The sequence below is a fragment of the Erithacus rubecula genome (genome assembly GCF_903797595.1).
Source record: "Erithacus rubecula genome assembly, chromosome: 13".
NCBI lineage: Eukaryota > Metazoa > Chordata > Aves > Passeriformes > Muscicapidae > Erithacus > Erithacus rubecula.
Genome location: NC_136665.1, coordinates 3,119,955 through 3,137,375, shown reverse-complemented (window position 1 = coordinate 3,137,375; position 17,421 = coordinate 3,119,955). Strand labels below are relative to the sequence as shown.

Sequence of the window (17,421 nt, the reverse complement as noted above, 5' to 3'; positions counted from 1 at the left end):
TATGTGCTTATAATGTTTTACTGCAGAACTGTACTTGGCAAATTCTAAAATAATAACACTGGCAAACTTGAAAAAGCTGCAATATAAAATCAAAGTCTGTACTGTTTAGCTTTGTTTTGGCAAGGCATGGGAATGGAACTGAGGATGCCATTTCCATACAATTAGCAGACAGTGTGATCTAGCAGCACAGTAATTTTTTTTGCATTAATGTATAGAAAGGTAACTCCCAGAAAAGCTCATTTTTATGAATCCCTGCATGTGTTCTCTAGCATATAGGAATGAAGATGTAAAGGTGAAAATACCTTTTTGTTCCCTTGCAGATTGTCATCTAAATCAAAAGTAACAAGCTCTAAAATTCGTGAGGCTTTGCATGTCACAAAAGATTTGTAGTTTATTTCCAGCCTTTGGCGATTTGTACTTTTAAGTGTTTCCAAGATGAAGTGTAACATCACTTGATTTAAGGGACATTTACCTCTGGGCCAAGGCTAACCTATTCCAAGGTCAAATGAAAGGAATTTGATGAATAAGTGGTGATTTTGGGTGGTTCACATGCCCAAAGTTTTCAGAGAGGGAATTAAGAGTTATTGGCTGGTCATCTGGCTGGTGTCTGGCTAAAACACAGAGAAAAGGAGGTTGATTTGCATCCCACTTGCACAAGTGACTAAAATCTGCAGTGGAAGCCCAAGCCCCTTAGCTGATACATATTTTCCTCAGTTCCCACCAACTAATCAGAAATCAGATAGAGCTGCAGTGGAAATTTCATTCTACTGCCTGCCCAGACTAATGTGTATTTAATGTTTTGGCTTCAGCCTCGAATGAGCTCTCACACTCGACTGAGCAGTGCAGCACTGCCAATAATAGATAATTATTAGGGGCACCACAGCCACCCAAGGTGATTGGCAGTGTGAAATGGTGAGAACACGTTGCTGCCAAAACTGATGACTGCCAATTACAGTTGTGTGATTTAGAGACTGAAATAACCTGCCTTTTCCATTCTGCTGGGAATATGGCTGAATCTCTGACTCTATCTATTAAATGGAACAGGGAAATTTGGTTTTATTGACAGAGAATTCAGCGCGTGGTGGAAATTGAGTTATTGTAACAGATCAAAGCAGAGAACGTTGCTCAAACTTATTAAAAAGACAGGCAAAAAACATGACAAGGAAAATCCTTCAGCAGAAAATATGTTTTCCTTTTTTACTTGTGTTTTTACTCTGTGAGCCCCAGCCTCAAATTGCTTTTTACTGCAAGTGCTCTCTCTGTTGGAGCCACTAGTGTTAATAAAAATGAATGAGGTCTTGATCTGGGATGAAGTTTGTCCTGATCACTTGTGGTTTTTTAGCCACCTCTAAAATCAAAGACATTTGCTGCTTCTGCAGCTGCATTTCAAATGATTGAGCTGAGCTCTTCAGATAAGCACAGTTATTGTAACCCAGAACCAAGAGGTCAGGAATCTATTAATGATTATTGTCATCCTTGCCACCATGAACCCAACCTGTGAGACTTAGGAGGTTGCTTTTCTCCATCCCTTTGAATAAGCCAAAAGTTTGTTTTTTTTAATAAATGAAATACAACAAAATCTGTGTAAATGAGCTAAAAATGTGTTTTTAAGGGGAAATATATTTTATCTCAAGGGAGAGTTGGAATCTAAACCAGATGCTCAAGAGACCAAAGCACTCACCCTTGTTTTCTATCAGTCCTTGGGACAGTGAATGCATGTTGGCCCTTGTTCTTTTATGGCATTTCATTAAAAATGAACATTTAACCCTTTGAAGAAACAGGCAGAGTTCTCAGGGAGTTTTGTTGGCTTTGCTTTGGTTTGTATCCTGGCCTCTAGGTTGGTTTTATTTATTTTTTTTTTTTTTGCTTCACTGCTGCAGCACAATGGTAATGAAATACATAAAAATAGTGCTCCCTCTTCCAGCTTTCACACAACAGAATAACTCAATTTCATGACGGAATTTGTCATGTTGATGCCTTGTTACTTTGGTGATTCTTTTTTCCCTCATAAAAATGGTCAGTTTGGAGCAGGAAGCAGATCTTGCTAATGCTGCCTGTTTTATACAGAGTCTAAAGATACAGGAGTATTTTTTGTTTCATTTTGTTTTTCCTCTGCTGGCTCCTTGAAACATCTCTCCCTCCTCACAGCTATCCCAGTGAGTTTCACATCAAAACTTCCTAAGAGTTGTCCAGCATTCTCTTGAGATCTGTCTAACTTTGCTGTATTTAATTAATTTGGGGTTTTTAAATGTGACCTAAAGTCCTCTGTATTATGACCACAGACTTTATGGGGTTGTGTGAGGAAAGAGCTCCTTCTAGTGACTGGAGAGCTGCTTCAGAAACCACAGCCTGCATCAAATATCAATATCTGGGCGTTTTCATTCCATTTCTATGGTTCCATATGTGACTAATAAAATAATTGGTTGACTTGCTGTTGCATATTAGATACATAGTTTAAGAAGTTTCAGAATATTATCAAAATACCAGGCTTTTTTAAAAATTATGTCAATACTTAAAGAGATTATTTAAGTGTAATGTATCAAGATGTTGCCATAAATAGATTTTCAAGAATTTCAAGTTGTATAAAAAAAAAAAAAAAAAAAAAGACAGGCAAGTTTTAGAAGAAAGGAAATGTTACTTTTTAATCTGTTTCAATATAGTTTGTCTTCCAGGAGAGAAACTTGGATTCTGTAGTTATATGTAAATTCAGCTGAAAATTCAAGCACGATGCATGAAGGAAAGGGGAGCATTGCAATAGGTGTTGTAAAGAGTTAGTCATGCTTGCTCTGAGTTTTGTGGCTGCAGATGGTGCTGGTTAGATGCCTGCAGGGGGATGATTTCTCTCTGCTCAGCTCCCTGTGCTCCTGTTCCTGCACAAGGAGCAGAAGAAGGTTCCCAGTAGCTCAGCACGGGCGTTTCTGAGCAAAAACAAACCCCCAGCGCGTCTTTTCCTGGAAAACCCCAAATCCTGCTTTTCCCCCCAGGACTCCCCCCTGAAGGCGGTGCAGATGCTGTGGGTGAACCTGATCATGGACACGTTTGCCTCGCTGGCGCTGGCCACGGAGCCGCCGACCGAGGCGCTGCTGCTGCGCAAACCCTACGGGCGCAACAAGCCGCTCATCTCGCGCACCATGATGAAGAACATCCTGGGCCACGCCGTCTACCAGCTCACCCTCATCTTCACCCTGCTCTTTGTCGGTGAGGGGCTCACTGCCAGGCTCACAGGCAGCTGGGCTGTGCTGCCAAAGTGGCAGAAATGCTTCAAATGTAGTGAATTAATGTGTGTTTGTCGCTTTCGTTATCCTGGATGGAAGCAGAGCGGGCATCGTGTTGTGTCACTTTCCAAATATTGTCACCTCAGGCCTCACTGAGATTTTTTTTCCCCTCATACAATACAGGTTTGGGCCTTGGCAAACCTGTAAACTTTGGCAAAAGTTTATATCAATGCTCAGCATAGGAGGGTATGATGAAATAGGAGTATCCACCTGTGGGATACTGGTGAAAGCCAGGGAAAAAGCAGCCTTGGGTTTTCTCAGGCTGCTCAAGGAAAACGTAAGAGAAAAAAATTATAACAATGATTATGCACCTGCAGAGTGCATGAGAGACGTGATTGTTTCCACAAAAGCATGTTTATCAGGGTGTCACCACCTTGCCACCACAAACTACTCTATATAAGTACAGTATTTCTTTAACTTTTTGCTTCTCCATGGTATGAAGAGCCTTTGTTGCCATATCCTTTTCCTGCTGTCATAGCCCAAATGCAACATGTACCCTGCTGCTTCTATACTGAAATTTCATTGTGAAACTTGTCGTGGTGAGGAGGGACATAAAAACAAATTTTAAAAACCCACAGAACAAACCACAGTAAAAATCAAAATCCATTTTACCGAGAGCAAAGGGTTGTCCACAGTCCAGAAATAATGTTGATCTTAAGTGGTATGGAAAGTAAGTAATCAGCATTAAGTGATACAAATAACACTCTGCTTTGACATTTAATTTCTGGAATGGATATTAAAAGGGGGCAAGAAGTCTAATTTATTGGATTACTGGATTCTTCTTCAGGCCTTGCTGGCAACGGATGCTTTTTATAGGTTGCATTTTGGAGAGGGGAGGGAAGGAGGAGAAATGTTTTCTTGCTGCAGGGAATAGTGGGAGCTAATAATAGATTTTGTTGCTCCACAATAATAACTGAACCCTCTCAAAGGACAGATGATTTTTTCAGTTGGGTATTGTCTTCTTGTCACTTTGTAGTCGCTGTTAAATCACATGTGTTGTCTTTCAGGTAGTTTTTTTTTTACCCCTTATATACAGACTTTCAGATAGGCTGCAAATATAAATTTATTATTTTTAGGAGGTTTTTGATCTCCATTGAGAAAGCCTTGTCCACTTTATGGCCATCTGGGCTTAGTTGGAATGCTCAGAGGAGGTGATGATCTGTTCACAGTGGAATTAAACCAAAAGAATTGCCAGGTTTCTAAAGAGAGGTGGTCTCTAACATTGTTAGATTTACAGGGACTTTTGAGATTGTCTGCATTAGGAAATTGGAATTTCAGGTTCTCCCAAACAGGTGAAGAAACTCCTGGTAATTAATGTGATATGAATCTTGGAACAAGAATTTCTGTGAACTCTATGGGGAGTTAGAATGGCTTTTTGATGAGTTTAATGGTTTAAAATCCTTTCTATTGACCCAGATGAAAAGCAAACCAGGCTTTTCCCCTCTATTCCAATTGCTCCTGTGTGTCTTTGGAAAAATCCTACATAATTGGAAGCACACATCCCTGATAATTTTCTGATAAGCCTTGGAAATGCCATTTTCCTTTCTAAACTCCACAAGGCTCAGCTGTGCAGTGACATGATGTGCAAAACTCACTGCTTTCATAATAAAATTTCAAATTAATGAGAATTATTTCTATTTTGATCATATAATACTTCATTTCTTTTCTCAGAGGTTTCTTCAGAGACTAGCAAATCAAGTTTTTATCTGTTTTTTTATTTTTAGAAATACGTTGTGTTTGAACATACAGTAAATGTCTTTGAGACATCAGAAATCCAGAATTCATTGGCTGGTCTTGTCACTGTGGAATAAAAATAAAAAAAATCTTAACTTTAATTTTTCAAATCTCACCACATTTTTATAGTTACCTATCATGGGTTTGCATCTTGCTTTTTGATTGGTCATATCAGTGACTGAAAGCCAAATTATCAAACTAAACAGCAGTGCCTGCTGCTGATCAACCCCAAATCTATTTAAAACCACTAATGTTTGTGGGTTTTGTCATTGATATCTTTCAATGCTTGGCAGAAGTTACTGAATTAGTAAATGGGTAAATCCTGATGAAGAGTGGTGGCTTCCAACCACTGTAGAAAATTCAAACACACTGGTAATGACCTTAAGATTTTGTTACACCTGAAAGAATTGAGTGCTTGCAGTAATTCCTGCTTGGGGAGATAAGAGTAGGACTGACAATGTCAGTGTAGGTGTAGAGTTGTCAGATAGGAGTCAGCATTTGAAAAGCTTCTTGCTCACTTGAGATGTGTTTTGCTCATTGGTGCAAGAGAAGTTTTATCTAGAAATGTGTTAAAGCAGAGCACAGAAAGCAACAGGCTAAAAAAACCAAGAGGAATATAAATTGGTTCGATTCGTTCTAGAGGAAAATTTAATTTTTTATCTTACACCTAGGTGAGAAAATGTTTAAGATTGACAGTGGGAGGAACGCCCCGCTTCACTCTCCTCCTTCTGAGCACTACACCATCATCTTCAACACCTTTGTCATGATGCAGCTCTTCAACGAGATCAACGCCCGCAAAATCCACGGCGAGAGGAACGTCTTCGACGGCATCTTCAGAAATCCCATTTTTTGCACTATTGTCCTGGGTACATTCGCCATTCAGGTAATGCTCCGGGCAGGAATCTGATCCTGGAGAGGCCCCTAGGGCAGAGGCTGGGCAGAGTTCAAGGAATAGAGCAGGGATTTATTAAAAGCCCTTCAAGGGATGCACCTTGGGCAGTGCAAGAACCCAAATGTGGCTACACCCATATAAGCCCAAGATGGACCCTGGGTCAGGAATTCTCACACTTTTAGAAGTTTTGGTCCGTTTCCATCTTGGGGTTCATTGTCCAACTCCAGCTTCTGCAGTCCCACCCTCCCAGATTTCTCTGCTGGTTGCACTTTTTGGGGCTGAAGCTGCAGCAGTGTCCTTGGTTCTGGGGCTGGAAAAGGATTTTTGTCTGACTAAACTGTGAAGAGAAGTTGCTAGCACTTTATATGAAGTTCAGAGTCACATGCTAATGCAGTAAAGAGTGTGGAAAATATGAAAGTTAAAACTTAAGGCATCAAATTAGTTACTGTTTATCAGAAATCCACCCTAAGTTGTTTGGGGCTTTTCTTCTCTGTGTTTTTTTAAAATCAATTTTAAATCTAAGTGCTGTAAGGAGTAAGTAAGTAAGGAGATCCATTTAATAGTAAACCACCATGTATTTTCTCAATCAATACAAGTGTTAATAATGGTAGCCATACTAACAAAACAGAAATTTTGATCCTTATAACTAGGTTAATTCTTAAATTAATCTTAGCATGTACAGTAATAACAGCTATCATTGATATTGTAACTAGTTTGTAAAGAAGAAATTGTTTAATAGCATACCAACAAAGCATTTTACAATTATTTACTATCCCCTGAAAAGCCAAATTTACCTTCAAATAGCTCATAGTGAACAGTTCTCTTCAATGCCACTGCCCAATGCTGCTCAGTATTCCCAGCAATAATACCCCTGGATTGTGATTCCTCATGTTCCTCTCCTGAGTTTGCTGTCCCATCACAAGTGAACATAATCACAGTAACACATTTTTCCCAAATTTTTCTTCTGGAAGAATTCCTCCTTCTGCTCCTGAGTCCATTTGTTTTTTTCTGGCATCCATCCTGTACTTGATACTGTTTGATATTATCACTTAGAAATCTGTTTTTATCTTGTCATTATTGCTCAGCTCTGCAGTGGCAGCTCACTATTGGCACATTTCTCTTGGGAGGAGGGAAGTGCAGTTTGAACTTGGAATACAGTGATTTGAAAAGGGAAATTTTTCAATAAATTCAATATTGGAGGAAGGGCAGCAGTGATTGAGCAGAACTTCACAGTGATGTCCTTTAACAGCTAATTCAAAATCATGAGTTTAAAACTTGGGCTATTTAAATCTCTGGATGTGATTTCAAAGTCCCTGCTTTTACAGCAGCAATATTAACAAGAAATATCAATGCTATCTGATTTTCAGTTAGCAAAACCTTCTCATTGTGCTCAGACTCTGTGTTGTTCTCCCACCCCTTCCTCCAACAGATCTGGAGTTTTCTGTGCCCTCTCTCTATGATGCACATCTGTAAATAGACAAGAAAATGTTACTCAGAGGGAAAAGTCTCTCTAGCAATGGACATTCCAAAATAAATTGGATCAGGGTCAATAAATCCCCAGACTAGAATGCTCAGGAGCTGTCTGGGGGACTGTCCTGTTCTCTTTCTTGCTGACCACTGTTAAACATGAGGCTGAGGAACTTTAGTCTGAGCTGGTAGGGCTTTTTCTCATGTTTAATTTGGGATGCAGAAGTTTGTGGGGTTTGATGGGGTTTTTTGGGGGACCAAAATTCTGCTTTTTTTTTTAATTTTTTTTTTTTAATTAATCTGGCTGTGTTTGTTTAGTTTTGTTGTCTTTTCCCCTGAAAAACTGACCCCTCTTCCTCCCTGCTTCTCTTTGTAGATAGTAATTGTCCAGTTTGGAGGAAAGCCATTCAGCTGTTCCCCCCTGCAGCTGGACCAGTGGATGTGGTGTGTATTTATTGGATTAGGAGAGCTGGTCTGGGGTCAGGTAAGCATTCAAGAAGCTGCACATTCAAAGGTGTGATATTGTTAATATTCCTGTTATTTCCTTGTGCTCTCTGAGAGCTTCAAGGAGAGATTTATTAGTAAGGATAATTTATTCCTTTGTTCCTTTGGGGTTTTTTGTTAATTTTCATATCTTTCCTTTCTAGCAGGGTGTGCTGTCACCAGGGCCATCTTCAGTTGGGTTTTTTTGTGAAAGATGTTGAGTCACAACTTAAGTCCTTTAGTCACAAAAAAAATGCAGCAAAGGCAAATGCACTGTGACCTTCCCTGGGACAGAATTCCTCCTGTAGGGTGTGGCAAAGCCTTGAAGCTGAAATGAAATTCCAGTTCTAGAACAATCAACTCATTCCCTTGCTGAAATTGCCATACTGGCTACTTTTATAGGGAAAATTCCAGTGCCTTTAAAATATTCCTGCAGTGATTCTCCATCCACTTAATTCTGTATGTGAAGGATGGAAAAGGGAGTGAAAAAAAAACTTGCCTTCAATAGTTGTATAAAATGGCAGTTAAATTAACATGTCCTTTTCAATTTCTGCTATATCCTCTGTCATCATTGGCTAATAGATAATTATATATTATAATTAATTATATATTGATAAAGTGAGATGATATTAAATAAATTGGGATGAGCTCTCTGGAAGTGATATCCAGACACAATCAGTATTGTTAACATTCTATATTATTCTTTTATGTGCAAACACAGGTTGCAAATTTAGTAATATTTTTTCACCTCTAAATGCATTGACAGTGCATTTAAGTTGTTGCCACCTGGTGCTGTAAAGATAAATATGAAGTTACATTTTTTCTCTCAGGTGTAAAGAGATTTGTAGATCCAAATTTTGCCTCTATGAAGAGTCACGAAATTGCCCACTGCAATTGATTTCTGCTGGAACTGTAGTGAATAAATACTTGCTTTCAAATCTGATTATTTGTTCTCTTCTGGGGGAAAAATTACATTTTTTTGACAGTTTGGCCTCCTTTTTCCTTAGAAATAAGCTCAGAATCAAAACAGCTTTTAATGCATCTCTGTCTGAAAAACACCACAATTAGAAGATTCTGCTGTAATTATTACTTGAAGTTAGGATTTGATTTAAGGCCTTGCAGGAGGAAGACCTAAAATCAGTTTGATAATCTTAGAAAGAAATTATTTTTTGGGAATTTTTCCAACTGTTGGGAAAACATACCAACTTTTGGAGAAAGGGGAAGTCAAGCAGGGAGAGGGAGAAGAATCCAAAGTGTTTCATTCAGCTGTGAAAATTTCCCACAGCCTTTGACCAATTTTTTGGCTTCTAAGTTTTGTTAATTGTGGTTTCTACATAACCATCAAGAACTAATACTAATATCAATGTGGGTTTTTTTGCTTTATTTGCCCCAGATTTATTGTGAGACCTTAGATATTAAATTAAAACTGGTATTGGAACACAGTTTTATCACTGAGAAGAAAGCAAATACAGAGAGGGGGAAAAAAAATCTGTCTTGTGGTCAATATTTAGTGACCAGAAGATAAAAAAAGGACTCTAAAGCTGATCAATTATTTCCATATTTATATGATTTACAGTCTGTAAAGGCTTTTCTTCATGGAGCTCTTCAGGGAGATAGAATTATTTTCCTTTAGCAGTGATGCTTCTCTTCTGTCTCAGCCTTTTCTCTGCTGCTGTGACTCATTCTAATTCAGCACAAAACAAATCTGTTCTTCTTAATTATTTTTTTTTAAATCCACATCCTGAACCCACTGTTCTTGTGATCCATAGAAAACAATCAAGATTTCCAGGTTTTGGTGTCAGAGCAGGCACTTCAGAAAGGAATGTAAGGAGCAGTTTCCAGGAAGTCACTTTGAGATACTTTGAGGGACAGTTTTCCAGCAGCTCCCATCTCCTCTGGAATCCAAGCCTTTCATATCCCATTCCCAGAATTACTGATCACTTATTAAAACTGTGATCATTTTTCTGGGAATGATATTTAGTTCTTTAATCTGCGTCTATTGAGTTTGTGTCTTGCACTGGGTGGGTGTTGGCAGACACAGAAAATAAATGAATAATCAAAAAAGCCATGGAAACACCTTAAGAAAATAATTAGAGCAGAGTCCCCTCAGCTTGGCTGAGGTGCTGCAAGAGAGGAACATTGTCACACACAATCCTGAATCAATACAGTTATTTTTATTAATATTGGCTTAAAAATCCTTTATCACCATCATTTTTATCAGATCCCAGAGTTTCCAGTAGTTTTTCTGGAATTGTAGTTTGAAAGCAGGGAGATTGAAGGACTTTCAGTAAGTATTTAATTGATGAGAATTTACCCTTTCTTTTTCTCTCCTCCTCTGTCTCTGCTCATGTCACACCATTCATTTTCCAGGTTTGCATCTTGTTTTTCAACCCCTCTTTAAAAAGGTTTTATAATCGTGTAGAAACTGTATTTTTTTTCCTTCAATCTCTCTTTAAAATCATTGTAATAAAACTGGATCATGAAGCTCAAAGAGACCCTCAGCAAACTCAAAGGTTTGCTTTCACCCAGAAAATATGCAGAATCTTTCCAGGTGTCTTCACTGCATCTATTCCAGTTTTCAAAAAACAAAAAGTCTCTCCTCACCAATCTTCCTGCAGCTGTTTGGGTTCACTCTTCATTTTTCACACATCTGAGCTTCACAGTTGTGGCTGCTCATTGCTGAAATGAAGTCAAAAAAGAAAATTGCAGCATTTTTTTGCTAAGTGGGTCTAATAATTTGCTTTGTAGGAGATTTACTTGAAGCATTCAGTATGTTCCAGGTCATGTCTTGTTTAAATTGCCATGATTTGCTCCTGGTTTTATGCAAGGAATTGGAATAAATAGAAAATCACTGCCCAACAGGGTAGCACTGAAATGGATTTAAAGTAATTGTCCAGCTACAGTGTCTGCAATTTTTAAAGATTATTCTCCTCTAATATTGCTTCCAAGGACCACTTGGGTGGGCAAAAAAAATAAGAAGAGGGGTTAAGTTAATCAGAATTTATTGTAGTAAGGACACAAAGTGAGAGAGAGCCCTATGAGAAATCTAACAACCAGATCCACACCTTTCAGAAAACTCAGTTTTGCTAAATTCCAGAAAAGCATTCCAGCTGCTGGAACAAAGGGAAGCTGAATCCATGAACAAAGGGAGTGTGAGAAGATTTATCAGCATGAGACACAATGAATTTTTACCTCCCATTACCATAGGTCATTACAAATACCCAAACTCTAATTGCAGAGCTATCAATCTGGTTTTCTTTACATAATTACATTAAAATATTTCCATCTTGTTTTATCTTCTATTTGTTTTATTGATAAGACTTTTCCCAGCCTTCAACCTGTTCCACACTGTGGTTTAGTGGTGCTAATTGTTTACACAGTAAATTAAATATTATTGGGATTAAAATGGAGCTGCCCAAATACAAAGTGCTGTTAGGGCCAGGTTCAGCTCACCTGTATAAATCTGACTAAAATATAATTGCTCTTTTGTAATTAGCAGATTGTTATACTGTTGCTCTTGAATGAAGCTTATGTTTTCAGTATTTTTTTATAATTTTAGGTCATTGCAACCATCCCAACAAGTAGGCTAAAGTTTTTGAAGGAGGCAGGGAGGCTCACTGAGAAGGAGGAGGTCCCTGAGGAAGAACTCAACGAAGATGTTGAAGAAATAGATCATGCAGAGAGAGAACTCCGACGTGGACAAATCCTCTGGTTTCGAGGGCTCAACAGAATCCAAACCCAGGTATGCTCAAAATAAATGCCCTCAAGGTCTAAAAACACCCAAAGAAATTATTCATGTGAGATCAAGGCAAGAGAGTGTTAACAGGAAAATCAGGAGGTGGAGGATGGCAATGGTTAATTGTTCTTGAAGGAAAAAGATGAAAAACAAACTGAGGGAACTGAGCAAAGGGGGTGTGTGCAGCAGAAGAGATAAACTGAAAAGCTATAAAATGCTAAAATGCAAAAGCAGTAATCTGTGATTTGAGAATACTGTGACTGGATGTTCTTTTTCTCCTAGAGTGATGACAGCTCATAAGATTTTGCTGCTTGGCCAACGTCAGCTCGCAGAGTGTTCTGAAAGCTTTCTAAAATGTATTGTTTGATTTGCTAAAAAAAAAAAACAAAACAAAAAAACATTGTTGCTGCCATTGCTGCACTAACAGAATAATTGAAATTGAGTCTGAAGTATGACGTACAATGTGATTTAAAAAACAAATCTGTTCAGTTCTGGCACTGCCACACATCAATCAACATTAAAAGGGATTGATTTTCTTTCCTATTAGGTAATGAAAAATGTGGTTCTGGATTTTGGTAGGAATTAAGCAGCCATTAAATATTGAAGTGTAAGAGTTGGCTATCAGGAAAGATTCCTGAGCAATATCTCTCCCCAGCTTTTGCCAAACTCAAAAATCCACGGCATTTTTTAATATACCAGACCTTTGCACTGAATCATGGTGTGCTAAATATAGTGCAGGTTAAGGAGCTGTGAAATTTATCCTGGAGTGCTGAAGAAAATCATGTGAAGTATTTTGCCTTTTCCACAGCAGTGAAGTGTTTCATTGCACTCAGGTGTGCTCTGCTTGATCTTTCTAAGATCAAGTGTTTCTGCCAGCTTGCAGCAGAGAACAGATCTCACCACATCAGATGTGTGTGTTTTACATGAGCCTGACAAGAAAAAGAGGTGAATAATTAAGAAAAAGATCTTTTTTTCTTGAAAGAATCTTCTAAAGAACATTTTTGTCTCAGAAGATTTGGGGTTTTTGCCTTCATCCAAGATAAACAGCACATTCTGCTTTTTCACATCTGCAAATTGATACTTTTTTTCGGGGGGAGGGGAGGGGGAGATGCAGCCATGAATTTAGGGAAATAAATGATGAAATGAAGTCAAATCAGGGCAGTGAGGTCTCTTGGCTGTATCTGCAGAGCATCAATAAAGAGGGTGGAAACTGCTGGTAGAGAGATGAAGAGCTGGGGAGTTCCCAAGGGCTCTGTGGTAAGTGATTAAATACGGATCTTCAGCTTCGAGCTTGTGTGTCTTGACTCCATTGAGTCAAGAGCACTCATCACTGGAGAAAATTCAAATTTCAGTTCAAAAACTGGTGCCCAGGGCAAGATGACCTCTAAATGTGCATTCTTTTCTCCCTGGTGGCTGTAGGAGGAGTGTTGCCTGTTGGCACTTCTGTCAGGATGTCTTTCTGGTTGGGGTGAGTGTAAACAACTTCAAGCAACACAAAGCAAATTACATCCTTGCAGTTCTCCTTCTAGTCTGAGAGGTAGCTTTTAGTTCTGCATCTCTTCGTTCCCTTAATTCACAGAAAAATGATTCCTTTACACTGCTTAAACCCAAATGAACAATAATTAATCTCTTTGCTAACATCCATCTTGGTTTCCTTTCTGCTGTTAGTTGTAGAAGCACCTCGTGTAGGATGTTTCCCTCCTTTCTGCCAAGAGACCTCTGTGATTTTTCTTCTTGTTTTATTTACTCAATGACTTTTTTTTTTTTCCATCCATTTCACATCTGTGGAATGATAATGAAGAAAAAAATATAAAATGGGGCAAGATTCCAAATCAATGCCCAGGTGTGCAGTGGAGAGTGATGGATTTGGGTCAAATTTGATCCCTGCTTTGGGGTCTATCCAGGAGGATTCATTCCCCTCCAACACATTTCTTAGGAGATCAGCAAAAGAAGAGCTCCTGGAAGAAGACTGGGATGTCTTTAGCATCCCTGGGAGGATTTGCAGGAATCCTCTACTGTGTAATGCACTCCTGGAGATGTGGAATAAGAAGGTAGAACATCATCCCCTCATTTCATATCTCTGAGGATGGCACACTAGGACAAAACTCTGGGCTCAGGACCAGATTCAATCCCAACACCACCAGTTTCCACAGTTGTGCTGTAAATTGAATTTGCCCTTATTTTCTCTTCATTCACTATTGGACAGATGGCCACAGCTGCTAAAACAGCTGCTGAAACAGAGAACTTCCAAGAGGCTGGGTGTTGTTTGCAGATAACCAACACATCTTCCTTAGAGTGCTCCCGTCTAAACCCATCCAAACTGACAAAACTTTGCAGTGTCAAAGAGATTTTCTGTCTACACCCTCTCTCAGAGGAGGGATTTCCATCAGGATTTTTCTGTTTCTGTGAAGACATGCCTAAATTTATTTGAAAGGAAGGTGTATGAAAACATGCACATAGCTAAGCCAGACTGGCTATCAACTCCTGATGCTCTTTTTGGCCTCCCTTTGTTCATTTAGATATTTTGTTGTCTAAAAAATATGCAACAGGGAATCTCTGAATGGAAGTGTTTCCTTACTGCCAAGCTCTCTCAGATGGCCACTGAGGGGTGAAGCTTCACAAATGGCTTATCTTAGATATGCAGGTTTGAGGAGGATCTGAAAGAGGTCTGAAATTGCATTGAGACAGGACTTTCCAACAGTGTTCTGCAATTTTTTTTCCAAGTTTTTGTTGCTGTTCTCACAAATTCTGCATTCTGAAGGAAGACAAGACTGATCACACTCTTTTGGAAGGCTTAACAGCCTTGGGAAGTTCACCAAGTTCACCTTCAGGCAAAATTGCATAATCTGAGGGGAAAACCAGAAAAAATATGCATCTCACCTCTTTTGTATATTGAAAGTTTCTCTAGTTCCCTCATTTGAGAATGAAAACGTTCTGAAGTGAGGAAATTCAAAAGCTTCTCAACTTTGCCAGGATTTTACACTTCCAGCTTGATTCTTTCCTCTTCTGCTTCATTCATCCTGAAATTCAGTTTGCTTTATCTGCATCAGGTGGGAAACAACTGCCAGAAGTGTTCTGAGAATAAAAGAAAAAGCTGAAAAAATAAAAAAACAGGTGAGAGGGTAACTGCTACTTGAAGACTGTTCCTCTTCAGATGCTAAAAATCACAGAGGTGCTGGACTGCATTTTTCACCCTTCATTTTTCTTGTAGAAAACATGAAAACTTTGCTCTTGAACCTTCAAGTGATCTTCTCTTGAACAATTCAAACCTTCCAGCAGTGAAAGTCACTCCTGGCAAGAGGTTCTGAAGTTGAATAAAAAGCCAACATCTCATTTTATGGCTCCAAGGAGCTTTTGATACAGAAAACATCATGTAAATGGAATGGAAACTGTTTTATTTCATACAGAAAGGTGGATTTTTCTCTTTTTTTCCTTTTTTTATTTTTAGATTTATATCCTGCTTGGAGATTAGGGGAATGATACCTGGGTCTTACATCAATGACAACAGAAACGCTTCCAAAAATCTGTTCTGTGTTAAAAATCAGGGAAAAAAATCTGTTCTGCCAGAACTATTTTGCTACTATCAGATTTTTTTTTTTTTAATTGCTAGTCAGTGATATTTTTATTAGCTGTGTACACCTAAAAAATTGGATCTTCTAGAGTAGGGGACTGAGAGAAAAATGAGACGAGTGTGCGAAATGTCAATCTTATGGATAAGCTTCAAATGTAGGATAATATTTTTTCTCTACCTGAAGGTTATAATCAAAACATGATTGCATCCTGTATTGTGTTGGAAAACTTATGAATTTTTGTTTCCTTTCTCATCCTTAGCAGTTTGAATTGCTCTAAATAAATGCATTCCTCTGTCATGAAAAGGTTCCATCTGAATTCAAAATGCACTATTTCTTTCCACGAGCTCTTCTTTGTTATTTTCTGCTTGGAGAAGATAAACTTTTGGGCCAAGTTCTTCTCTTCTTTCTTGGCTTCAGGCAGAGCACAGCCCTGTATGTTCAACTTTTAGGATTCTGGGGAGGTTGTCATCCTCCCACCAGGAATTATATCCATGAATAGCTGGAGTTCCTTTCTTCAGGAGAAAAGCAAATTGCATGTAATTCTTCTTCTCTGAAGAAACCATTAAAGATCTTCCCTGATCTTTTCACTCTTGTGCCAAAGGCTTTCAGTTTGTTAGGAAGGCTTTTGCACATCTAGAAAGGCCCTTTGGCTCAGGGTTTATCACAGAAATACACACTTCATGCCCTCAGTGAGAGTCTTTCAAGTCTTTTTTGAATGTTCTCTTTTGAAGAGTGCTCTGCCACCTGGGTAACACCCTGGTAGCCCAAGATCTGTATTTAATTCTACTTTTGCAGAGCCTTTCAGGTGAGTAATTATTGTGCCACGTCCCCAATGGTTTGAGCCATGTGGTTTTTCCATGACCCTGAGCTGAGGATCCCCTCATCCCTTATCCCACGTGCAAACTCACCTCACATTGTCCTTTGATTATGTGAGATTTGCACTGGACATGTAATTCTGCTGCCAAAACCAAAGCTCTCACATGCTGTGGGGACTGCTGAGCATTGCCCAGCCCTGGGTATGCAGTGAAATGGCACCAGGGCTCAGATAGAACACATCAGCCCCTTGGGCTCTGGGGAGGAAAATTCACTGTGGTAATTGCACAGCAGTAACCTGAGATCATTTTTCCAGCTGGCTGTGGTTGATTATTCCCATAAAAACATGCAGGAAAATAAACAATGATGGCCAAAGACAAGATTAAGGGAGGGAAAACATACATATTATTGAAGATGCAGCCCTACACATTGGTTTATTCCCAAGTCTGACCACAGCAAAAAAATCTTAAATTTATTCTAGTGCTTTCCACTTGGAAAATTTAGGAGGGTCTGCACCAAGATTTGTGTTGTTTAAATTGGTAAAAATACCACCAATTTACCTCTTTCTAGGCTGGGAATCTCCAGAAATGTGGGTTACTTCAAACTAGTAGTTGGTTGAATTCCTCCCGTGGATATTCTGCTGCTTTGCCTGTTGGGGTTGCACTGATGCAACAGAGAGGACATTTTGGGTTGCAGGGCTCTGTGGGATTTACTCCTGCCAATCCCTGGCTTTCCCTCTTACCCAAAGCCTGTTTTTAATGAGTTTATATCAGTGCCAAAGGATGTCTTGGAATACTCAGCTCTGTTTTCAACTCATCTGCTGTGGTGGGGAATAAAAGGAAGATAGATCTGTCAAACAGGGAATACAGAAAAAAACAAGTAGAAAATTGTCATGTTATTTGCTGCAATACTCAATCCAGTTCCACCTCATTTTCCAAGTGATTTTAAGTGCTTTGTATAAAGATAAAATACTAATTTTTAAAAATTTCCAGCTATAAAACCCCAACATTCTTTATCACTACACTAAATTTATGCAAACTTTCATTACAGAAAAAGCCAGCTAAAATATCGAAAGAATAACTTTATCAAACAACTGACAACCCTGGGTTTGTAGACAAAATGGAGTCATACATTGAATTTTAAAGTTTTTCTGTTTTGGTTGACTGTCATCCCCATCCCCCTTCCCCAGATTCCAACTGAGTGACTGAATTTTTCTCCCCCTGGAGAGACATAACAGCATAATTTTAATCTCAGTAGGAAAAAAAGAGTGGAGATTAGTTATATCACGTATTCCAACTGATTTTGTTTACCTCTAAATAAAATGGTTTAAACTTTGATAAAACTGTTATTTCAAATTTTCTACTGTTTAAAGCGATGCAGCTCCACTGCCTCCTACGGAGCTGTCTCATTTTATCCAGAGAGAAAATTCGAATAATTTCTAAAATCATT

At 38.8% G+C, this 17,421-nt stretch overlaps 1 protein-coding gene across 38 annotated transcripts in view; it reads left to right on the top strand.

Annotated features, from left to right (window-relative positions):
- Positions 1-17,421, top strand: part of ATP2B2 (ATPase plasma membrane Ca2+ transporting 2) — a 378,523-nt gene that overhangs the window by 348,795 nt on the left and 12,307 nt on the right. For all 38 annotated transcript variants that reach the window (XM_079316715.1, XM_079316719.1, XM_079316749.1 and 35 more), the window contains 4 exons: positions 2,985-3,198; positions 5,681-5,892; positions 7,745-7,852; positions 11,411-11,593. In XM_079316715.1, the coding sequence (XP_079172841.1) occupies positions 2,985-3,198; positions 5,681-5,892; positions 7,745-7,852; positions 11,411-11,593 (717 nt within the window). The remainder of the gene's footprint in view (positions 1-2,984; positions 3,199-5,680; positions 5,893-7,744; positions 7,853-11,410; positions 11,594-17,421) is intronic.